Source organism: Uloborus diversus, chromosome 1 (genome assembly GCF_026930045.1).
Source record: "Uloborus diversus isolate 005 chromosome 1, Udiv.v.3.1, whole genome shotgun sequence".
In the NCBI taxonomy this organism is placed as follows: Eukaryota; Metazoa; Arthropoda; class Arachnida; order Araneae; family Uloboridae; genus Uloborus; species Uloborus diversus.
The window spans coordinates 200,670,324-200,696,251 of NC_072731.1; the positions used below are offsets into that span (position 1 = coordinate 200,670,324).

The 25,928-nt window shown below is 31.2% G+C and overlaps 1 protein-coding gene across 2 annotated transcripts; it reads right to left on the minus strand.

Moving 5' to 3' along the window:
- Positions 1–4,533: 4,533 nt before the first annotated feature.
- Positions 4,534–25,928, minus strand: LOC129234125 (transcription factor Dp-1-like; the record flags this gene model as incomplete). 2 transcript variants are annotated; one of them, XM_054868017.1, is given in 6 exon segments in its annotated part: positions 4,534–5,341; positions 8,482–8,575; positions 10,828–10,994; positions 18,506–18,654; positions 25,617–25,685; positions 25,784–25,928. In XM_054868017.1, coding segments are annotated over 6 exon segments (783 nt in total). In that variant the 3' UTR covers positions 4,534–5,121.

Sequence of the window (25,928 nt, forward strand, 5' to 3'; positions counted from 1 at the left end):
TTTGGTTGTCTAACAGATTCAAATTGGCTGTTGAATACGATTGCAAATGGTAGGCAACTTGAACTTAGGTGTTTATTATTTGCAATTAAATAGTACTCTGTTTTATATAAGCTTACGTTCGACAACCTTGATCAGTAGCTACCGGTCGGCTGATCACATGACAGCTAATGATGTCATCGGTTTGTTCACCAACCAATGCTTCATCGAACGTTTTCGGTTGATCACCGGTTACTTATGCAGACATGGGGCAGAGGAAAAATACTCATAAATGGTCAAAAATGTCACGTTGTTCAATCAACCAGCTTAACTTGCGGTCGACCCGTAGATCAACGGGTGACGCTCATAGAATGACAGCGGTAGCAACCAGTTAACCGGTAGCTCTAATAGAACGCTGCAGTTAGTTACTGGTTGACCAGTTAAGGCCGGCGAATGCACCCCTAGTTGAGTACTTGTTAAAAGACTACCATTTTTGTATACAGTATTGTTTGACAATGAAGTGGAGAGTCTGCAAATAAATTACATAACAATGAAAGATGCATATGGGGAAAAAGAAAAAAGCTAGGCAACCTCAGACTTGCAACTACTAGTTCACTATCAAATAAGGTAAATAACATTTTTATGTTGATGGCATGAAATGGGCGTTAATTGGGAGATATAAGTAAATATTAAGGTAATAATCCGCACATTGAACAACTACCCAGTAACAGGATAAGTAAAAAATATGAGCGATAGGGCTTTTCATCATATGTGATAAAGGAAAAACTTTACTTTTCAATAGTCAATTTCTTGGAAGAAAAGGGTGTCTGTGTCTTAGCTTAAAGTGGCAACTATCTGACTGCCAAATGGCCAGTTATCTTTTTCTAGATATTCACAATACAAATTGTTGTCACCATTTATTTTCAATGACCGTTTTATAATACAGATCGAATTTTTATAATTCTTATGCATTCTGCATTTTGTGTTACCAAAACACTGCTCAGCAACGACATAGCAAAAACTTCATGGGAACTGCAATTGCAGGGTTGCCGAACTTGGAGTAACAATTAAGAGTTAAAAATTTTGCAGAGTAGTTCGGTATTTTGTATAAAAACAACAAAAACTTATCTAAAATTGTTTTTTAGCTATGATGATCATTTTAAGGGGCAAAAGGTAGGCGAGTGGGTACTGGTGCGAATGCTTGAAAATGCTCGGCTGGGTAATGGGCGTGGCATAACGATGAGTGTACAAGTCTTAAGCAAAATATAAAATAAAAAAGGGTTGAAAATAAGACCTTTATAACTTCTTGTAGACTATAAGTGGTAGGATGGCAGAGTAGACTAAAATGAGTAAGTGTTATGGAAGCGGATGAAATCGGATTTTGCGTGAACACTAATGCTTGCACCGTCTTTCTCAAACCTTTTCCCCTATACACCCATGGAACAAAGTACCTGAGCAGGTACACTTTGGATATAGTGCCTAGAAAGAGTAGTGTGCCGACGCCATTCCTCCCCCCTCCCCTACGCAATTCTTGAAGACAAATTTGCAGCAATCTGCTAGAGGGCAGTGCGGTTAGGGAGCACGTTACTTTTACTGGAATTTACATTAGTTGTTGCAGGGTTTAGTTATAATTCAGTTATGCATTAATGTTGTTTTTCCGCATTTCATGAAAAATTTAAGAAAAAGTTTAAAAATATTTTAATGGAAACATCAAAGTCGAACATTAAGAGAAAAAAAAAATACATCTTGTTAAAAACCAGGGTGCAAAAGTGGCTATGGATCAGGTAAAGAAAATGTTTTGCTTTTCAAAATTCCTGAAGATGAGGGAAAATTTAAGAAAAGGAATTCTTTGAATCCTTCTAAAAATTTCAATGGTGTAGTCTGCGCCATAACCTTCTCTCCTTGACACCCCTGCGCAACTTAGACTAAATTGATCAAATCGAGATGACCTATAGCTTTTTTTCAATTGCAGGTCTTAAAATAGATTTAGTTATCGGTGATTCCCCCCTCCTCCTCCAGAGCCATACCGCCCCCTCACCCTTTAGTAACAATTATTAGAATTAAATTGCTGAAATATTTACTTATCAAAATAGACGACTGCTTTTCTACATTTTAGAAACTAATATGCAGATAGTTAATCTATGCATGTTTCAAAATGGTGATGGTGCAAATCCCCCCCCCCCTTCAGTAGTGCTATTTTTTCAATAATGAGACAAATTCCTTTTAAAACTTCTACAAAAATGTCAATGGTGTAATCTCCAGACATGTGACACAAACAGGTTGAAAAATACTGAAATTGCTTGGATGTGTTAACACAACGCTGTTAGTATATTTTACTACAACTGAAAGCTCTCCCATGTGTTTTTGTACCTATATAGCAGACTATTTTAATTGGAAGCATGAAATTAAGTGGAACATGCTGAATTTAACTTCCAATGCCCCTTTTTTTCTGTATAGATCATTTTGCTTTCTCAAGAATTACTGAATTGAGTAAAAATACTGAAAAATCACATGTCTGAATCTCCGCCATGAGCCATCATTGAAACTAAAAAACACGTAATCAAATTGTTTATTTAGTCTGTAAACCATTTACTTTAAAATAACTATTACCTCACCTACAATCCCTAGTCACCCTCCTCCACACACAACTGTAATTGCAAAATATAACTTACACTATACCTGTATATTCATTTTCTGTCAAAAATTTGATTACTTTTGTCAATTTTTCGGGGGGGGGGGGGGGGGACTTTCATGTGACAACCCATACATTTCACCAAAAATATTTAAAATGGGTAATGCACCAGGTTTTGTTCCTTAGGATACCATAAATGTGTGATTTTTTAAGCAAATAATTTGTTCACATTACCTTTTAAAGTAAAATTTTATAAAAAAATATATGACTTGTCACATGCGGGACAAAATGGTCGCTTTTTTGTGGAATGGCCCAACTACAGAAAACGATTGAATAACTGAGAGAAAGAGAACAACTGTGTGCATGTCAGAGGTCACTGTGCAATTAGTTTTATTATTTTAAATTGAATACTACAACATTATACCTGCAAAACTATACTTGAAATCACAAAAAGAAGAAATAAAACTATACAAACTTTTTGTAACAATATTAACATAAGTTGCAAGTCTAAGGCTGCCAAAAATTAAAGCTCTCAGCAAATAAACTACTTTTGTACTCAATAATTCCGTCTGAAATTTATAATAAAGAATCAGTTTGTTTTCCCTTTCAAGAGATCAAATTAAAAAAATTTTAAACCATCATCACTATTGGAAAATTTTGCTCTTGATTATAAAAGCTAAGAAACATTCTGAATAAATACATGAAAGCATGTTAATATTAGTTTGGACTAGACCAGCTCTATTAAATGTCAACATTCAATTTTTTTTTAGGCAGTAAAATTCATGCGACAATATCATAAACTGGCCATTACTTAAAAGAACATATGCTGATAATATTCAACTGCACAAAACAATGAACAAAAATAACATTTTATACAGTATATATAAATGACAGATGACTATACAGAAACAAACTGGTTTTGTCTTAACAACCCGTAAAAAAAGGCAATTGATTATGAAGACTAGGAAATTCTTAATCTATCAGAAAATTAAAGATGATTCAATAAAGTTCTGAATAACTGAGCACACTCGGTTTCTTTACATATCCATTTGCATTTACATTTAAACTACCTTTCAAACGTCACCATACTTCTTTTTAATAGATATATAATTTTTAAAATCTCATATTTTAATATAAGTGAAAAGAAATTGTACTTATGACACTGAAGCTATTTGAAAATAACCTCACTGTTTGGCACCATGGCATTGGAGAAACAGTCTAATCCCCTACCTCAAGAAACATTTGAGCTTTCCATTAATTACTTAATATTGCATAACTTTTGTATTCTTACACATTGAAATGAAGTGAAAAATTATCTCTATAATGGAAGAAGAAACATTAAAAGAGAACATTGCAGAGAACGAATAAAATACAAACTATTTTTGATACTTAAAAAATGCAATAGCTAGGCTAAAACAGCAGAAACACACTTATTGTTAAGCTTTAAAATTCTTATCCACTAGATAGTAAGCTCTGCACAATATATTTATGTAAAACTTCAGACAATATGCTAATTAAATTCCATCACATGATAAAAACTCATGTGTGGATGATACTATACAGAAATGAACAATGATTTTACTTTTTTCTTTTATTAATCATGTTTTTCAACAAGAAAGAATTTCGCTGTTTATCGGCTAAATAATAAAATTACTAATGGAAATTTTTTTCTAAATTTCACAGTTAAAAAAAAAAGAAAAAAAAAGAGCTCATTAAATTTTAGTTTGGAAACTACAGTTATACAAAAATTGAAATTAGGGGTGGGGGGGGGGGAGGGGGGGGAATGGATTCAAGATAAATAACAAATGAAGGAATGAAAAGTTATGGTTTTTTCATCTAAAAATAGGGCCATGAAATGAGCTAATAATGACTATTTGGTGCAGAAAAAAAAAAAAAAAAAAAAAAAACTCAACAAGGAAAAGAAATTGGAGTACAGTTTATCTTGTTACACAAGATTTGTGCGTGAACATTTGGTAAATAATGGCATCGTTCCAAGTTTTTCTGAAATGTATAGCACAAATATATCTCTTCTGCACATTTGTGAAAGGAGATAATGTCACATCTTTTCGTGACCTGTACATAACATTTGTTGTCAAGTGTTGGAAAGAAAATATAAAGATTTTGTTTAGACCAGGCATCCACTTTCCACAAGGTACAAAACACCAATGGAATTCTGGCATCCGTTGCAGTTTATACAATGCATGATGTTTCCTCATACAAAAGGAGAAAAAACAGTTCTGGATGGAAGGAGACTTGATCACAAGAGCAAGTGTAAGTCTTGCCCAGATAGTTGGAGAAAGGCATAGTTTCAGAAGATTCAGTGCACTTCAGGTACGCAATAATCCACCAGTCAATAAAAATCACAAAGTGGCATATTCTCTTATCATTTCATGACCTATTCATCAGAAACTGATATGACTGCCTTACAAAACGGTACTTACATAATGCCACAAGCAAAAAAAAAAAAAAAACTTGGTATATGTCTCAACAGTTCATCTCATGCCTTGTGTACTTCAATCGTCATCCAACTGATCATCACCGTCCATGGAGTCTGAATCGGAATCAGAAAAGTCTTCGGAGGGCGTGCTGGTCCCTGGACGAGACGGCAAGTCAGAAAGCGAGCCCACACTTGATTGCCTGGACAAGGCAGATTTGGTGCTGCCATGCGCATTTATAATATCTATATACTCTGAACCGGGACCAGAAGAAGAAGAAGATGCTTCTTGCATTTCACTGTTAAAGGGAAAAAAAATTAAATAATTAAATGTATACTAAATAGCCTTTTAAATTTTACATAACAAGGCTGTATACAAGAAGTATACTGAGGCAATATACTGAGAATGTTTTTAGATGAAACTCTGACTATACCAAAATAAAATGCGAAAAACTATTTCTAGCTTGTAGCTGTTTCAGACTCTTGTTGTTACATTTACAGCATACTATAAAAAATTATTCACATTTTATTTTGGCATAAATGCTGTGCTATTCAATTCCTCTCTTATTGCATATAATTATTTTCAAAATTTGCAGAAGTAAAAATAAGCACTATTTAAACAAGTCTTTTAGTACATCAATCTAAATATTAAAATTGGAAAAAAAAAATCTTCCAAATATAGTTGTATAGCAGGGTGACGAAGAACAATAAAATTCTACAGTACAGAACATTACTTTTGCATATTTAAAAGCGCTAACTTGTTTACGATTCCTTTGCAACAAAATAGTTATACTGTGACAAGGAGGAATGACTTCCCAGAATCCCCACCTCTCCCCCTAGAGTTCTTCAGAATTTACACTCAATATTCTAATCAGAAAACCATATGGTGGTGTAATAATAAAATATAAATAAGTAACCCCCCAACCAAAATAAAAGATATTGAAGCCTGCCGAAATTTTAAGAAAAATTGCCAAATTTTGGTGAGTAATGGAAAGCATCTTTGCAGAGGTATGTCCTGTCACATGTAGATGGTGAAATCACTGGGTATCTTTAATTTCCTGCCCAGTCCTTAAATCTGACACTTATCTTAAAATTTAGGCAGATATTAAGACCACCTTATATTTTGATAACAGGGGTATGAGAGCAAATATTTGTAAAAAAAGTTCTCATATGCTCGATTACTACTCTTTTCTTTTTATTACTACACAATTCATGTGGTTCCCTGCCAAGTAAAAAACAAACCCTACAACTAAAAAATAACCCATAAAGGAAAATTAGACTTGCAATGGCAATTTTGCTAAAACATAACAGGAATTTGAAAGTAAAAAGCAAATGTATGTGAAATTTTTCCAACATATGCATAACATTGTAAAGCAAGCATGTCATATGTAATATAGACCAATAATACGGATACACAAGTTTATACATGACACATACAAGATTGCATTATGTTTTGGCTTTTCAATTAGAGATCAGCAACTTTAATACCTTGAAGGGGGGAGGGGACCAAGGTAAGTTGATTAGAGCTACATTAAATAATTGAGTTCCATGTATTGGAGGAGGGGGCATCAGTAAAACATTGTTCCATTTGCAAATATTATTTCAAGCAAAGTAATCAGTTTCCATTTCACACATTTTTCTGGAGAGGGGTAGTGGGAGACGGGAAAAATGGAAAATATGCCACAGTTTTCAGTCCTTGACACGCTCAAACCAGGAGCTAGAAGCTCTTTGCTCTAACTCCTGGTGCCCCCCCCCCCTTTGCTCTAACCTCCCTTTGCTTGAACTTCTTTATCTAAGGAGCATAACAGAAGCTTTGCAAGAATACAGGTAAATTCTTTATGCATAGCCAACTACGGACAGAAATGAAAATCATTCAACATAAAAAGAATCCCTTTTCTTTTCAAATCCATTTTTAAGAAGTACATATAGTTCTGAAATTTTTCAACAGGGCAAAAACTAAGGCAGATGTCATGGATATTTTTGTTTCATTTTTAGCCTACTTTCCCACTATAAGTCAGAGAAAGAAGAAAAAAGCATGAAAGAAGGCTTAATGCATCTTAAAAATATCGCGAAAAACAAAAAAAAAAAAAGTCAAAAATAAATAAAATAATTAAATGAATATCGAAAATTTAAAAATTGGAAAGTAGGGTATTGAGATGGGGAAAAATGTCTGTCCGTCTGTCTGTCCCCCCCCCCTAATAACTTTTGAATGAATAGTCCGATTCGAACAAACTTTTTTTTGTTCGAAAGATCTCGGCGAGGACACCTCATTCCCATATTTCACTTTTTGATTTGAACTATTTTTTGTTCAATTTTGAACAGTTCAAAAAAACTTAACATTAGCGCCTATGGGGAAATTCAAGCCAATTTCGAACTGTGAGGCAAATTTGCTTCAAACAAACTTTGTAGAAAAAAACTTTTGATGAAAAACTTGTATATAAAATATCTTTTTGATTTGAACAATTTTCAGTTCAATTTTGAACAGTTCAAATCCCTTAACATTAGCGCCTAAGGGGAAACTGAAAGCCAATGTAGATTTTGTACTTGAAGGCGGATTTACTTCAAACAAATTTTGTTGGAAATAGCTCGTGACGCCAAACTCCAGACTCCGAGAATTTAGGGGCACCTGACTCCTGTGCCCAATAATTAATCAGACTTCGACTCCCCGACTTCGACTCTGACTTCTTAGTTTTGGCAAAAATTTATACACGGAGGACAGATGACTGACTCCGATTCTTGTATATTCGACTCCGACTCCTTTACCCCAAAATGAGATTGACTCCGACTCCACAGCTATGGTTTTAACTGTGAAATAATTATTGTTGATATTTATTTTCACGCTAAAGTTTTTATTTAGGCATTCAGTTTTCGGCGAATAAACTCGAAGTCATTCATGTTTCTACATAAAGATATGCGCAGACGATTTTTTTTTTCACAATGAAAATTATTTCTTTAAGTTATTATTTTATTGTATTTATTTATTTTGGTAAGTGCATTAATTCATTTAAAAAATTGTTTTTGGCAACAGGGGAAAAAGAAACGATTTTATTTTTGATATGATGTATTTATTTTAATAAACTTATTAATTTTAATTATTATTTTTCCTTTTGAAAGCTGTTAAAAAATTTCTTTAATGGAAAAAAGTGTATAAGCTACTTTGTTTAAAAGGTGCTGCTATTTTTTTTTTTTTTTTTAAGACGAGTGAGGAATATTTTATTCCTAGAAATCAGCTTAAAATATTAAAAAATATATTTTTGAAACAATTTGCTATTTTAGCTATTTTTGAGAATATTGATCAGGTACTAGAAAGTAGTATGGGTATATGGGTAAGTAGGCTCGTTTAGTTCTATACAGAACTTCTTGTTAACTTATTTAAAAAAATGTCTTCACAGACAGTAGAATGAGTTTCCACAAAAAAATAACATACCAATACACAAACCTTGATGGATCTGAGAAATAGTCATTTTCTATTTTGACTCCATTTCCTTCATTCACTAATCCAGGTGGCAAATCAGATTTTCCCTGAGACATTACTGGAGAAAAAAGAATAATTGTACTTTTAGAAGATATAACAAATTAAACAAGGAAAAAAATGTTCTACAAAGACACTAATAATTATATTACTTTTAAAAAAACAGGAAGTTAGAGAAAAAAATTTTAATAACACTAATACACATTTCTTCTTCCAACCTGCAACTTAAATGATGCAAACTCAAAGTTTTTGCAAATAATTAGTTTCAGATCAACCTTTTTTTTTTTCAGGGTGAAATTCCTTTTAGAGGTATGAATTATACGAAACCATAACATATATCAATTACTTATTTCTAAAGAAGAAATAGAAGACGGTAAGGAAAGAAAGAAGTGCACTATTTTGATTATCAACATTTAAAACGTTTGACATTTGTAAATTAAAAAAAAAAAATCAGTCTCCAATTTTCTAAAACACTGAAATTAGATAATTGTAAATATTTTAAGAATTCAATCCATTGGGAAAACGGGGAGAAGAGAGTTTTATTGAACACAGGGTTTGTACTCAATTTCAGAAATTAAATGAAGGAGTTTTGGAGCAGTTTTGAAGGAGTAAAATGAGATTTTGAAGGAGTACTTTTGGGCTATGCTTATGTATATATATATATATATATATATATATATATATATATATATATATATATATATATATTGTCACTTTTTCAACAGATTTGAACCCCTTCACCCTTCGTCACACTTTACTTTTCTCCTTCCCTCGTCACATGTCCTATTTTTCATAAACATATTGTTATAATAAGTGTGTGATGTCACTTTTTGCCACCCTCTCTTCCCCTTGTCACAATTTCATGAACCCGTTTCCCCTCAAGGCATGACATCACTTGTGGATGACTATTTTTACAATGTCAAAACTGCAATTTACTAAACAATTACTTTAACAAAATCATTTAATATAATATATCTACTAATGTATTTTCAATATTTAAATATTGAACAAGCTGATTTTTGCGACTGAGAGCGTGGTGGAGTTAAAAGCAATGATCATATTACTTGACAAAATAGTCAAGCACCATTTAAGCATGATTTAATTCACTTATGAAATGTCTTAGTCATCTAATAATATTTTCACTTTCAACTTTTATGACTTCTATAACCAATTTATAAATCACTATGTGAAAATTTTTTTAATCAAATTACTAAATTAAAATCGCTCTAATACCTTCGCCCCTGTGACAAAGCTAAGTTGTCGATCGAAGTATTTTAAATTACTGTCATAGAGGACGATTATGTAGTCTTGATATAAAAAAGAAGGAGTTTTGAAGGAGCTAAAACCAAAATGAAGGAATTGAAGGGTCCTTCAAAAAATTTCCTAAATGAAGGAGTATTGGAGGAGTTTTGAAGGAGCGTACGAACCCTGTGAACAGTTATAGATCTTCTCCGAGTTTTAATTTTTTGTTCTGCAAGATTATCCAATTTTAAAATTGTTTTGATTAAGAATAAAAAATACTTTTACTCTCTTGTATGACTATCATTTCAAGATTTTTTTGTTCCTAATTAAACTTATTGATGCAAGTACAAAATTAGTAAAACAAAACATGTAATCTCAATAAACATAGTAAAATGATCAACAATATTTATGTAAAAATTATTAACTTTTTGACTTTGTTCTAATAGCATAAGGGTTCCAAAAGTGGGTGTCAGAATGATGTAAAGTGTTCACATACCAAATCTTTGTCGATGATGAAACAACAGAGTAAGCAATAATTACCTACCAAACTCTCATCCAGTTCAAATATTTTACTTCAATGAAAAATTAAGAAAAGAGAGTGGTGCCGTGCCTCCATATTGAGAGGCTTTAAAGGCCTTATATTAATAAGCAAACAATGAGTGAGAGCTCTATTACTCCATACTTTCTGATTTCACCAACAAAATCCAACAATACACAAACATGATGTTATTGTTTATCCACCCATCTACCTACGAGTACCTTCTAGCAGAGGAAAATGTCTAGTGAGAAAATAATCTTTCTTGAAATTATACCACACCTTGGACGAGTTTGGAAACTTTAAATAGCACATTTTAAAAACTTGATCAAAACCTGTTTTTGAAATCTCCTTATTAAATTTTTTTTTTCCCACTCCTATTTATTTTAGATGCATGGAATATAAAGACAACCTGAACTTGCATTAAATTTTACAACACTATTTTTGTACAAAACTGTTTGTATAAGGAAACATAACTTAAAGCACTATGTTTGATTACATGCAGCTAAATTAGGTTCTAAAGGGAAAATACTTACATGTGATGTATGGCTGTAAAGCTTTAGGAACTAGATTCTTTGCTTTGTTTACTTCTTCTGGGGTGCTTGAACCTTTATCTAATCCACAAGCTAAGCCCATTTTTTTAAGAATTTCAGTGTCATCACTCAATTGAAAATAATCACTAAAGCAAAAATTATATTCTTTTCTGCAAAAATAAACACAAAAATATTAAGAAAATCAGACATGATTGAGAAATCATTTCTGTACAGATATGCAGTGCAGGAAATACGTATTTATTTTGAGGAGCAGTACTGCTCCTCAAATTTCGATATTGTGGAGCAGTTCTTTAAAATTGGAAAGAAGTTTGACGACATTTGTTAAATTACATTTTCCTCAAGAAAACAAGCAAGTTTTAAGAAATGCAATATTTAAGGTGCGCATTTAAAAAGATTTGAATACTGACAATAAGGATACGAAAATTTAAAAAAAATATATTTATACCATAAAAATATTTAAACCATTTGTATCCTGTTTATTGACAAAAATAGTCATCTGAAACCATAAAAAAAAATGCAGTTATTTTTTTGCATTGCAAAATTTTTGATGCAATTTATGATATTGAATCATGTTTCATGAGTTTTGAATCGCAAATAGTGATACAATACGCTTATTTCCTATGCTGCAGACATTACCAAGTAAAGTTAAACAATGCTTTTTATAATACACAATTCACACGCAGAACTTCTAATCTAAAAAAATTTGTTGAACAGATGCCAGTTTTTTTGAAGGGAAAAAAGGCAGAGATAAAAACCACAGATAATTTTTACATAAGATGGCACAATATTTTGCCTAACAATCAGTGGCTTTAGTAACAAAAAAGTAACAATAATAATAACATAATTACAACCAATTTCTTAAAAATTGCACGAGGCCCTTGATATTTTATCTTTATAACCGAAGGGTTGGCAAAAACCCGTTTTTTTTAAAAAAAGCCCATGGACACAGGGTTTTTTGTTTTTTCAATACCCCCCCCCCTCCCCAAAAAAAAACAAGTAAAGCTGGGTTTTAAAAAAGAAATGCGTTTTTTTTTTGTGTCTTTTTTTAGGGAAAATGTGGGGTACTTGTAGCATATTGTAGCGTAAGTATATGTACAAAGCACAAAAATTGTCTTGGGGTAAAAAAAGCTGGAAAATTCAGTGTTTTCTGAAGAAAAGTATAAAAGATGATGAAACCTAAAAATGGTGAAATTTCAGAATTTTTAGTTTCCATAATTAACAACAGTTAAAGCAGAGTTACTTCTTGAGTGATAAAATCTTTTGTTCGTTTTTAATTACTACATTTTTTTTTTTTTTGCATTTTACTTTATTGTATTTAATTTTGTTATGCAAAACTACTGTAGAACCTTAAGTAGTTTAAATCCCTTTTTACTAAATTACAGCTTAATCAAGATAAATTCTTTGAATTTTATGTTGCTTGTTTTTTATTTCTGTATACAGAGTAAGAAATATTAAACTTTTTCGTAAGATAATGAAAATACTGTACATCCTATTCTGTTTTCTGTCCGACAGTTTGTAAAACTTGCTAATTTCTAAAAAATATACCTTGTTTATTAGAGATTTGTGACGTGTTGGTTTGCAGAAAATAATTCACATGAAAGTCTTTTAGCTAGAGTAGTTTCCTCTGTATAATCTACAAATATTGAGAAAATCAGACGTGACAGGTCTTAGTGAAGATAATTTGAGTTACTTATTGACCAGTTAAAGAAAAAAGTTAAATATATTTGTTTAAAATTTTTGAAGTATTTTTTTTAATGCTGTTCAAAAGTTAAGAAATACTATTAAAGTTCAAAATTCACTTTTTATGTCCATTGTCTGAGATAAAGAACAAATAAAAAAGAAGTTTAACTTGTGAAAATATTTAATTTTTTTAAAAATTTCTCAGAAAATTTAAAAAAAAAACAAAATTGGGCTAAATAATGGGTTTTTTTAATTGGGTTTTTTCAAAAAAAAAATCATTGGGTCCAACCCAATTGGGTCCAATCTGGCCAACCCTGTATAACCGAGTGTTTGGGAAAAATAGGTTCATAAAAATTCATATGCACTTGCTTTTTTATACCTATTTTTAACTTTCTGTACAGTACTAAAGAAGTTGGTTAGTTTATTTTTAACTGTTTAACTGTCGCTTTCTTGTGTGTCTCTTATGTCTTATGGTTAACTGACATAATTCTCCAATTAAGATTTTTTAAAAAGGTTACTCGCCACTTGTTTTCAGGACCTATGACTCATTACTAACTTTCGGCTGACTTCGTAATGTTAGATTATTGTTTTCAAAGAAAGGATAATCTGATCTGGAATCCGGGGTTTGCTCGTTAAAAGCAAGTTATGCCCCCCAGATTTAACGTTGTACCATTTTTGAATTTCTCATCAAATCCTGGTTCTCGTTAAATCAGGGCTCGTTATAAGAGAGTTTGACTGTATAAGGATTCTGCACAAACTTCAATACTGATAAATTGATTTTTATATGATTTTTAATAAGCAAAAGTAAACTAATTTACATTGAATTACAGGCTCCGCAGACAGTTTTTGTAAAAAAATAATAGGAAAAATAGGAGCAAAAATTTCATAAATAGGAAAATTATGCTATAAAAAATAGAAAAAAAAGGAAAATAGTATTCTAAAAAGGAAGAAAATTTCAACTGTAAAATATCATAATTACAAAAGTAACTATGAAAAAAGAGCTACAAAACTGTTTCATGTTTATTAAACAAATGACAATCAATGAAAAGAGTTAGAAATTTTATTCAAGACTAGCTGCCTGAGCCGACCAGCTGGTCCGCCTTTTTACGCCATTCGCCTTTTTGCACCACGGTTGAAACCTTCCGCAGCTGCTTAGACAATTTAGCGACGGTATTAATGAATATTTTGCTCTATATATAAATAGTATCATTCTCCTTTTTACGCCAATGTTGCCATCTTCGGTGGCTGCTTTGGTTCGCGCTTGAGTTGTCAATCCTTTTGCATCTTGTAAATATTGTAATATTTTTGTCAGTCGGAAATTATTTTGATACATGCTGACCTATATTTGCGCATTTTATGTTTTATTTTTAAAAAATACTTTATTTTTGAAACCACGCCAACATTGAACTCTCATTTTGCGGAAACTTGCTTTTTATCTTTGAGATTTCAATCCTTTTGCATCTTGAACATATTGTAATATATCAGACAATCGGAAGTTGTTTTGCCATATGATACCCACGATTAACTTACTTTATGCTTTATTTCAATAAATTATAAAACTACTTTTGGGAAACATAAAACATATGTTTTGCGAAAAATTACTTTTTCATTTTAAATACTAAAAAATTTATTATTTTTGCTTTTAGTCTTGTCTATTAATTATTGCAAATAAGGTTTTACTCATTATTTCCTCATTGGTTATCACTGATTTTTTACAAAAATATTAAATTCAAACAAATGAGCTTTTAGTATTTTAATTTAATGTTTGGCTTGAAATACAATATTTTTTAAAAAGTTTAATTTACATTCATCATGATCTTGATGTCTACTAAAATATTTCATGGCATAATGCAGATTATTAGGAAGTTTTTTTTTTTTTTTTAAATCTAGGAAGGGGGATCAGTAATTAAATCCTGTTCTTACATAACAATTCAGAGGATTTTGAAATGCCTGGAATTTTTACATTTACAAAATAAGTAATCAAATTTATAACCCAAAAGGATGTTGAAAAACACCCAAAAGCCAAATGTCAGCATTAGCTAAATGCTCCTTAGGAGTGGGGAACAGGGTTCATACTCTATTTGGATGAAAAAATTCCATGACTTTTCCAGGACTTTTTCATGACTTCATGAAAATTTTCATGACCTTGTTACATGAAGAAAATAGTACTATTTAATATCAAACTTGCCACTTTTTTTTTTCTTTTGGAAATGAGCATTAGCAAAACTTCTATGTGAATGCCACTACCTGATTGAAAAAATATCAGTGTACACCTAAAAAACTGAATAATTTTTACCGGTTTTCATCATATAAGTTTAAGTTAAGCGAAACTACAGTAAATGATGCTTAAATGTCAACTATTTTTTTATAAACAGGCAGAATGATAATGATTGGGGAAAAGGTTGAATGAATCGTTACTAAGTTTCAACAAATTTGCTTCAAAAGTTGCCTTTTAGTGTCAAATTGACAATTTTTTGGTTCTTTAAAATAAAGTCACATTCTTTAGTAAATTCATGTTTCTAAACCAGATATTTTTTAAAAAAAATAAAAATAAAAACATTTCATAATAAATAAATCTTTTGATTTAAATGCACTTGTTTACTTATTTGTACATTTTCAAATGCATATAAATTAATAGGTTCAGAAATTCTAGAACATGTTTGAATAATGACACTGAACGTACCAGTGGGTAGCATGGATTAGTTTTGCGGGCTGTATATTCGGCACTACTGTTTTTGAGCATTAGAATTCCATATTTCTGTATTCTATCACATGACTAAAGAGTGTCCAAAACCTTCAAAAAATTGAGATAAACTCTGATAAATTTTAAAATAAAGATTTAGGAGTGATAGAAACGAACTTGGATGCAATGTTTTTTGAGATGGTTTAATTTTCCAGTTTAAATAGCTTTCATGGTGCAATACTAAATCACTCAAGATTTTTAATGCTCTTTTTAGCTACCGTTACTTTTTCCCAGAACATTTTTCCATGACTAAAAATAAAATTTCCATGACTTTAGACTGAAAATTTCAATTTTCCATGACTTTTCCAGGTCTGAAATTTGCTTATTTTTTTCCCATGACTTTCCAGGATTTCTATGACCCGTACGAACCCTAGGGGAAAATGTGCTTAGATGGCATTTGGGGTCAAGTGAACCCTTTGTTAAAGACAAATGACTCAGGATAAAATCACGATGTTTAATTCTGAAGTCAGTGGTGGCTATATCAAAGAGGGGAGGGGGGCTCATCGTGCAGCATACACTGTTTGAATTTTTGCAAGGTGTTAAAATTATTATTTCTCCTCTTTTTTTGGGGGGCAGAGGGACTAAGTTCATTTAAAGCGGGTGCATCATTGCTTTTTGGTAGGGGGGTGCACTGTGCACCGCGTTGAAATAGTGCCTTTTTAATGATAATAGGACCCCTTTCAAAGACCAGCCACCCTGCCCTTTTTTTCGAGCACCATTGAAAAAAAATCTAAAATAAGAAAAAAAAAATATATTAAAGTTGCAATACTGTCTAGAGTTATTTGCCAAATGAATAAGTCAATATGCCCCCCCCCCCTCAAAGAAAGGGGAGGTCACAGTGACAGGGTTCATACACTTTTGGTTGAAAAAAGTTCCCTGACTTTTCCAGGTTTTCCAGGTTGTTTTTAGAAAATTCCAGGTTACTCGCTTCATTCAAAATTTAAGTTTAAATAGTAATATTTTTAATATAATTAAAATTGTTCAAAGTAGCGATGCAGAAGAACTGAAACTTCTCCCCTTAGATTTAAAAAAAAAACTTGTTTTTTTTTCGTTTGTTTTCTCTGTCAAAATTTTAAGTTTTTTTAAACATTTTGTTCAAAATTGTTTTAATTTGTTTACTATTTGTTGAAAACAGAGTACTTTCAAATTATTTTAGCGTTTCTTTGATGTCACGCGTAATATTATAGCGTTTTGCTGTAGTCCTGCAGCAACCTTTTAGCATCCGCTTTTGGTTTACAATACTTTTTATTTTCTTATAAGTAGGTTACACAAAACATATTGAGCAAAATGCAATGCTAAATTTCAGTATAAATATGATTAACTTGTTGCATCAATCGGCATACCATGTAATGCATAGTAACAAAAATCAACTCCGCCAATCATAGGCCAATGCCAATAATCTTTTTTTTTTTTTTTTTTTTTCACATATTAAAGGACGCTTACATTAAAATTTCAAACTTTCTTTTCCAGAAAGTAACAGTTAATTTTCAAAAATTCATAACTTTTTGCACATTTAATGTTGTTTTCAATATTACACATTAATATAAATGTCCAATTCTGTTTCTGGAAGTTTAAGTCTACTTCCATTGTGCAAACGATCAAATATGGCGACAAAGTGAAAAATTTAAAATAATAAGTAGATTTTTGGATTTGTAGTATAAAAGTAGTAATTAATAATTAATAATCCTTAAAAAACTACAATAAAAGCAAAATAGTCAGTATTTAGCACATAAGAGTCTAAATCAATTTAAAAAAAAAATGTTATGAAGATTAAATTTTGCATTTTTCCAGAAAATAATTACAAATTATCCGGAAAAGGGGCACAATTTGTGTTGTTTTCAATAGTTTGCATTGCAATTAACATCCAATGCCATTTTCGGGAACTTAGGCACTTGAAAAAGTCTTGTGTACTTCCATCTTGGGAATGACCAAATATGGCGGCTATGCCCAAAAATAAGAAATAACTTTAATTTGTTTGCATGAAGACAATTAAAAAATAATAAATCTTCATGATACTACAATTCATTGAAAAGTTTTTATCACATTTGCGTCCGAGGCAGTGAGGATAAGATTAAGTTTTAAGAACAAAATTTTTCATTTCTCAAGAAAATTATTACAAATAATAATAGAAAAGCAATTTGCAGACCATTTTTTGTTGTTTTCATCAGTTTTCAATTAAAGAAAACATCCAATTCTGCTTTGTTTTTAGAAACTTAGGCATTTTTGGATCGTATCTACTTCCATCTTGTGAATGACCAAAGATGGCGACTACGTTTCACACGTAGCTGAAATGATTTTCCGATCAAAAAAAAAAAAAAAAACGATTTCCCCAGATCGACCCTCCCATCTACAGGTTGTGCTTCCGAAGCAGTAAATTGTCTTCTCTCCTGTTGAGTTTGTGCATAATTGCTGTTCACCTGATTTTTTTTCCTTTGGGAACTACTGAGAGCCAAAAATGGCGGATGCTGAAGATTTTTTGGGTCGCCACTTTTTTTTATTGCTTTAGAAATTGTTACAATTTTTTTTAAATACATCGATAAAAAATGAAGATTAGATCTTATAAAACGAAATTCCCTGGGAAAAAAATTGGGAAAAGAAAAATTTTGGGGACACATTTGGAAAATTCCTTGACATTTTTGACTAAGTCATTTTCCCTGATAATTCCAAGTTTTCCCGGAGCGTACGAACCCTGAAGCCGAACAGAATGTTGTGGCAAACCCATCTAAAACTTTAGGCAGTAGAAAGAAATGCGTTCCCCTCACTGACTCCATGCAAGAAAATCTTCGCTCTTTCGGCGCATTTTTCGTTGTGAAAAAAAAAACGTTCATTTTTCGATTGCAGTTTTTAAGTGCCAGCGTCGGTTTAGATAAAAATTTACAATTTTTTTCGTGAAATCACAATAAAAACGAAGACTAGATCTCATAGTACTTAATTCCTTGGGAAAAAAAATGGAAAAAAAAAAATTTGGAGGACAAAATTTGAAAACTCCCTGACTTTTCCCTGACATTTTTGACAATGTCATTTTCCCTGACAATTCCCGGTTTTCCCGGAATTCCCGGAGCGTACGAACCCTGCAGTGACCTCCGGCGACTTCCCCATCAGTGCGATCCTGGGGGAGGGGGGCTCAATTTCTTAAGTTCGACAGACCTCGTAGGTACGTTATTGGGTTGTAGTAAGCACTTCATTTCAAACATACAATGCACATTTACATTATGCTCATACAATAGTGCTACATACTTGTCATGTGAAATACTGCAGTCAATCACTGTCTCTTTATTAGCAGTCACAAGAATGAAAGGCAATCTAATTTTATTCGTTGGTGGAGGGCATTTCATTTTGCGCTCAGCTTCTTTGTTTCTTGCAGCAAGATTCTTGAAAGCAATTTGCTATTTAAACAACAAACAATAAATAAATAAACAATAACACATGACACTTAAATAAGGATCTCTACTTCTCCAAACAATATATTTTTATAATGTTATGAATACAAAAAGTGATTTAACATCTTATTTTCAAAATGCTATTAGAATGTCCACAGGTCATAATCTATTACTTGACATGAATGTACATGACTAAAAAATGGTTTAAAATTCAAGCAATAAGTTTACCAGATCATCTACAATTCATGATAAAAGACTTAAATTCCCATTTCAAGTTAACTGCCTTCAAGATTTTTTTCGCATGCCTTAGTAATAAAGTTTTAATTGGTATTATTGTCTCTCAAGCTATTAGAATCAAAAGCATCTGCAATATAATTGCAGTTTTCAACCAAGAAATGTCTTCGCTTAGAAATAAGAGCATTGAAAAGAGCTTTCCAAATTATCTCGTTCAAAACTTTTTCAGATATTGCCTTGTAATAAACATTATATATATTAATAAATATTTACAATTAATTGCTTTTCTGTAACCATTTAACTGCTCAAGCTTATGAAATAATGGCAAGAAATCATGCGCGTGAGCCATGATTATCAATGTAACATTTGAATGCTGTTTTCACGGACGACCTGGCGAGTTCAATCTTTTTTTTTTGTGGGGAGGGGGGGGGGGGGATTGATACTTTTTTCGATGCTTTTGTTCTTTTTCAACAACCGGACTGGGTCTTTACATGCAGGCATCAGATTTGTTTTATTTTATTCAGAACTAGCTGCGTTGCCCGGCTTTGGAGTCTACCTCGGAAAAAGTTATATCAAGTGATACATGTTCTACAACTAGGCTTCAATTAGAGAAAAAAAAAAAATATATATATATATATATATATATATATATATATATATACTGTAAAATTTCCTGTCAAGATAATCTTTCTAAAAGAAAGAAAACAGCAAATCAAAAATTCTCGAATAAAATTAAATGCAACCTTCTTGATCATCTTCTGCTGGCAGTACAAAAAAAGATAAATTGCCAAATAAAAATCAAAAGTTAATATTTTTACCTCAAAACAAAAACAAAATTTTATTTAGCCTGTCGAGAAAAAAAAGTGGCAACCTTTTGAATTGTTTTCATGCTAATTTAAAATGAAATCGCGCAAATGATAAATTTCCAACAAAAAATTTCTCTTCCATTAGGCTTAATTATGCTTTTTAATTTTCCCCCGGTGATTTTACAGTCTTTTGACTTCCTTTTACAAAAAAAGGAAACATTGCATTCGCAAAAAAAATTTCACTCAAAAATCGGCCTTAATTTCCATTTTTCTCACCCCCGAATGAATGTTGAGTTTGTTTTTCGACCCCACTACACGTGGATATGCCCAGGAACCTACAAACACCCAAAATATCCATTTTGACGACCCCCGAGTTAATTACAACGAATTTTCTGAATTTTCTCGTGATGTCTGTATGTAGGTATGTATGGGCGAATGTGTGTATGTATCTCGCATAACTCTAAAACGGAATGCCCTAGAAAATTGAAATTTGGTATGTAGATTCCTAGTGGGGTCTAATTGTGCACCTTCAGCTTTGGTTGCATTCGGAAGATCCTAAGGGGGTGTTTTGCCCCTTTTTGGGGGGAAATCATTATTAATTTCGATGTAAACTCAAGCGGTGTTATAATTTGTTGAACACTTGGTGATACATTGCCAGTCTTTTGGTCGCCAAGTTTCGTCGCCAACTTGGCAACAAATTTTGCGATGTATTTTTTTTAAATTTGGTTTCAATATGGCCACTGTTGGTGATATTTAGAGAGTAAACAATTGAATCACATTAAAATTGCCAATAATGAAGAAATGACATTAAATTGGAGCAAAAGGAATTCATGTGATGCAACATCAGCTCGTTTTAAAAAAATTTGAAGGAAGTGAATGAACTCGAGGGTCTTTTTCACGGGCTTTTGAATGGTGTTAAAATTGAACTGATTGGATAATTATTTCGAGTGTAGAAAGAGCCCTTTAATGCCACTTTGGGCACTTAAATTAAAATCTGAACAGTTCAGTCCATTTTTGGCATTCGAACCCCCCTCCCCCCCCTCCCCCTACGTTCCTTCTCGGGTGCCGAAGTACCTCCTTGCCAAATTTGATCGAGATCAGACTCAAACTGTGGATTTGTATATGCAACATATACAGATATATACACTAATATACACACATATATGTTCTTTGTTTTATTTATATAGATTTAAGGTAAGATTTTTATATTGATAATGCACTTGCTGGATGATACGGATGAGCGTTATTAATAGCCTTTTGGCTTCTATTAACAGAGACGAAACTAACAGCTATAATTTTAGGCATAAGCTCTCATTTATTCGCTCACAGCATAGCAGTTTGTGCGTTTTGCCCAATGCTATTATGATTAGCGGATTATCGGAACTTTTTTTGTCTGTTTATTATACTTACCTTCAGGATGAAAAAACAGAAGTTTCAAATTTTTCAACAATTCTTTCCAAAGTTATGCGGTTTTTAAATTTGAGGAATCCTAAACTTTGCATTGATCAAAATCTTAAGAGGGCTGTTATTAGAGACTACTATTTGTTTTACTATTTGACTAACAATTAGAAGTCTACAATTGGTGTTTTGTTCAGTCCTTATGAGGTTTTAAAAAATATATAACAAAACCTAGTTGATAAAAAAAAAATTTTTAATTAGTATACATTCAAAATAAAAATTTTTAATTTGCTTGAAAAAAAAATATATATTTCTTAGCCTTCTGTTAGCAACATTTATTCAAAATTTCAAGATGGCCTTCTTTTAGTGTCATGTGGAAAAAAAATATTTCCTCTTTCAATAGTTGCTTTAATTATAGTTGTAAAAAACACCTAATCAGTTGAAGTAATTCAAGTATAAACCATAGCTATTGCATGAAAAAAACAAGTACTTAGCAATTACAAGCATTTACAATAACAAGTACAAGCAATTTTTTTGGTAAAAAATTTATAATTGAAAAAAAAAATTAAATTTGAAATTTGTTATTTAAAAAATTGATTTACTGAACCTTTTTTAGGCACTATTTTAGTAACAAATTTACTATACTTTTATCCAATATATATATTATACATACACAGGGTTATTTGGTTTAAACCAAGATGCTTTTTTTTTTGTACAGCTAACTCTCCCCCCCCCCCCCCAATGTTTTTGTAAATTTTCATATTATTGGAAAATGGTTACCAGCCAAGCTTTAGAGATAAAGACCAGATTAAAAAATTACAAAACTTATTTTTATAATGTGTTACAAGTTTTCCGACCCCCCCCCCCCCCCGAATGTTTCCAATCAATGCAACCACTGTCATTATCCCCCCCCCCCAACTGTCTCACATATTGAAAACAGCCCAAAAAGCATATTTCAACCAAAACTTCATCTTACTATTTAATATGGCTAATTGCCGATGGCAAAAAAAAAAAATAAAATCTAAGACCGACTAAATTCCTAATATTGTCAGGGATTTCAAGGATCATTTATTCATTTCACTTTATTCCTATCTTAGAATAGGGAACTGTTGTCACAAAATAAAATCAGGTTTCAACCTAAATTTCTATTTTACGACCAATTTAAACTTTACAAGTTTTTTCGGTACATCTGTACATGCATAAGTACCTAAAAACATATAGATGACCGAAATATCCATTTTGAACGCCTCAGTTAATTATCGCAAGTTCTCTTGTGATGTCTTCATACGCGTAAACTTGCATCACTCAAAAACGTTATGAAATAATAAGTTGAAAACTCAAACATACGTAGTATAACCTAAAAGTTCAAGGACAAGCTGTATAAAACCTTACCCTGAATAGTTTACATTACCAAAGCACACCTATCTACAAAATAGTCACCTTGAACAACTATGCACTTCAGCCAAAAAATGTACCAAAATCATTAAGTAGAGGCTTGAAACCTCACAATTTATATTAAAGTTATACTTGTACATAAAAATTAGAAACGGTTTTTTTTCAGCCATTTTGTTTTGGCTTAAGAAATGATTGAATGTGTCAAGGGAAATATTTTTTTAGGAAAGCAAGTATGTTTAAAAATCGCATATTAGGGATACTTGATTCCTTCGTTTAGAGGGATACATGATCCAGGGATCAAGTATCCATATGAAAATATAAATACAATGAAAACAATATAACTGTTGTTTACTCAGTTGCCATTAACTTTAGACATTCAAGACCATGTTAACATAATAAAATTTATCATAGTTTGAGTGATAGATTTAAACAACCACTGCAGTAAATATGCTAAGCAATTAAAATATCAGTTCACACTTATAACCCACGTAACACCTCAAACATCTAAACAAAAACTAACTCTACTGATAAATTATGTTCTGATAAGCCCAATGAGCTTGAACAAGTTGAAATAGATGTCAAAACTTTGTTTGAAAGAAAGAAAAAAAAAAAAGATTTTGCTATAGTTAGATTTCCATCAAAAAAATGTGTTGCCCATCATGTAGACCCATTAGCGGATAGAATGCAAAGTTGAATTTCTAGTGTTTGAAGTAAGTTTTCTGAAGCAAAAAGGTAATATGCTTAATCAATCTATTTTTCCTGAAAAACTGAAAAAATGTGTTAAGCTCTGCACACATTCAGTTGGGTTGAGCGAAACTTTAAGAACTACCACAAACGATTTGTTTGCATTTGATGTTCAGATTTTGAAAACATATAAGCTAGGCTTTCTTTTTTATAAGTACACTGACACCTACGTTTTTCTTCAATCTTTTTAACAATTAATTCAAATGATGAAACTCTTAATTTTATTATTGCAAGACAAGAAGCAAATAAGATGATTTTTGTGCTTGTCATCCTATTTTTTTAATTTGTTGTAATTTTAGCTTCATTAGGGTACTTTTTTAAAAAAATGTTAGTTTTATTTATAAAATATAGTATTGTTCACAACTGTATTGGATAATAAATAACTGATCAATAGCATCATAAGTTCATGAAAGTTGTGCACATTTTTTTATTTTTTACAAATGTCTAGTGAAATTTGAAACTATGTTAGTTTGTGTTCACATTATTATAATCTAGTAATGAAAATTAGAAATGGTGTTATTTTTTAGAAGTATTAAGTAGAAAACTAAAATCTATAAATAAATTGCCGATCTAATGAAAAGTCTATGTATTTTCTCAGTGGGATCAAGTATCCCCCATGAACGGATCATGTATCTCTTGATGTGGAGATACATGATCCCTTTATGAAATTTTTCAAAAAAATTATTTTACCAAAACTACCTGTTTAATTTCAACTAAAAAAAATACTGTCAGATAGAGAAAAATTACCTTTGTTCACGTACTTTCAAAACAAAAACAAAAAAAAAAAAAAAAACTGATAATTTGCAGCAGAGAAAAAAATCGAAAACTTAAGTCGGGATCAAGTATTCCCAGTCTCCCTTATGTTGCTTAATCATTCAAAAAAAAAAAAAAATAAAAAAAAAAAATAAAATAAATAAAATAAAAAAAATAAAATAAATAAATAAATAATAAAAATATGAAACCGTCAACAAATTACGCAATTAATGTGGAAAGATTGCATGTAGACATATTTTAGTCATCAAATTAAACAAAAAGGAAAAGTTTGCATTTTTCATAAAAGCTATAACAGTGACATAACTTTTTTGCTGAAAAAAGAAATAGCCATGAACAGAGCGAGGTTTTCAATGAGCAGCTACAATAAACAAACTCAATATTTATACCAAGTTAATAATAACTGAATACATATACTACTTGATCTTATGCTTGCACACATAATATTGAACAATTTTATTGTTTAATCTTTTATGAAGCACTATGAACAAGTTCAAATTAAATTTTTCATTTAACAATAATTTTCTGTATTTAAAAATGTGCATAATAGAAAATCCTTGAAACTTTCTATAATATATTATTAAAAATATGATGAAAACAAAAATAACTTATTCATTAATTTTATAAAAATACATAAAAATAGTTACTTACAATAGAAAAAAAATCAATCGCTATAAATGATGCAAAAAATATGGTGCATTACGAAATATAGGTGACGCAAGTACTATGAGAAATACAACACAAAATGACATTTCTTGAGCAAAATAAATAATCGCTAAATATTTAAGAAATGCTTGAAACGACGAGGGAGGGGGGGGGGGGTCACCCACTGATTTAGGACTAACTTGCAACATTTAACTTCGGCCTCATTTTTTTAGTACAGAACCGCTACCACCAACGCCTCGGAAGAGTTTCTGTATCTACTTCAGCACTTCTAAAGAAAAAATTCAAAAGTTTCTTTGATTTCCGAATTATGTTACCATTCAAAGCGTCTTTAATCAATTTTTTACATTGATGCTCTAAATTCTTCCTAAACAATAGATAAAGTTGGAAATTTTGTTTTCTAATTTTAAGAATGGTGTTTAGTTTTAAACAACTCAGAAGTACAAATAGAATTAATTTCAGAAATAGAAAGAGGTGGGGGGGGGGGGGGGTGCACGCAAGCGTTCTTGGAAATTCAAAAAATGGTCGTAAAAAATTGAGCAAAAAAACCCTTTTAAAACTTGCAATCGAGTTCCTTAGCTACTTAAACAACACTATTCCTATAATTTTCAACTTACAAAATGCTAGAGATTTTAATGAAATAAAATTGTATTATTATCCTAGTTTTCTTTTGCATTTATTGCATAAAATTTGAAAAAAAAAAAAAAAAACCTTGCACTTTGAGGATGTTGAAACTGCTTCTAGAAGTTAAAGTTATGAATTAAAACTTGACAATAATTATTTTTTACATAGATAGAAGCAAATTGGAGGGTACAACGAATGAAAATCAAAGGGCCTTTTATTGCACCTTCCTTGTCTGCAATCAATCAAAATTATATCTAAAGTGGTAAAAGCTATGACAAACAAAATACTTAATTTTAAAACCAGACAGTTACAAGACTCTGTGCAATTTCTTACTTGTATTATAAGTTCTTGTAGATGTTGAGTTTTCAACCTTATTTTTTCTATTCTTTTCTGTTTCTCCCTCTAAAAAAAAACAGTGTATACATATAAAAATAAAGATTTTGACAACAAAAACCACACTTAAAAAATAAAACACTAATAAAATATGTAATAAGACTTACTTCTAAATTTTGATATTCCTGAGCAGAATTTGTAGGCAAGCCTAACCATTTTATTTCTTTCTTTTCCTTCGATATAATGTTCATAGGCCATTAAAACATTTAAGGCATCATACACCCTTCTCCTGATGTTTTTCTGATCATATGC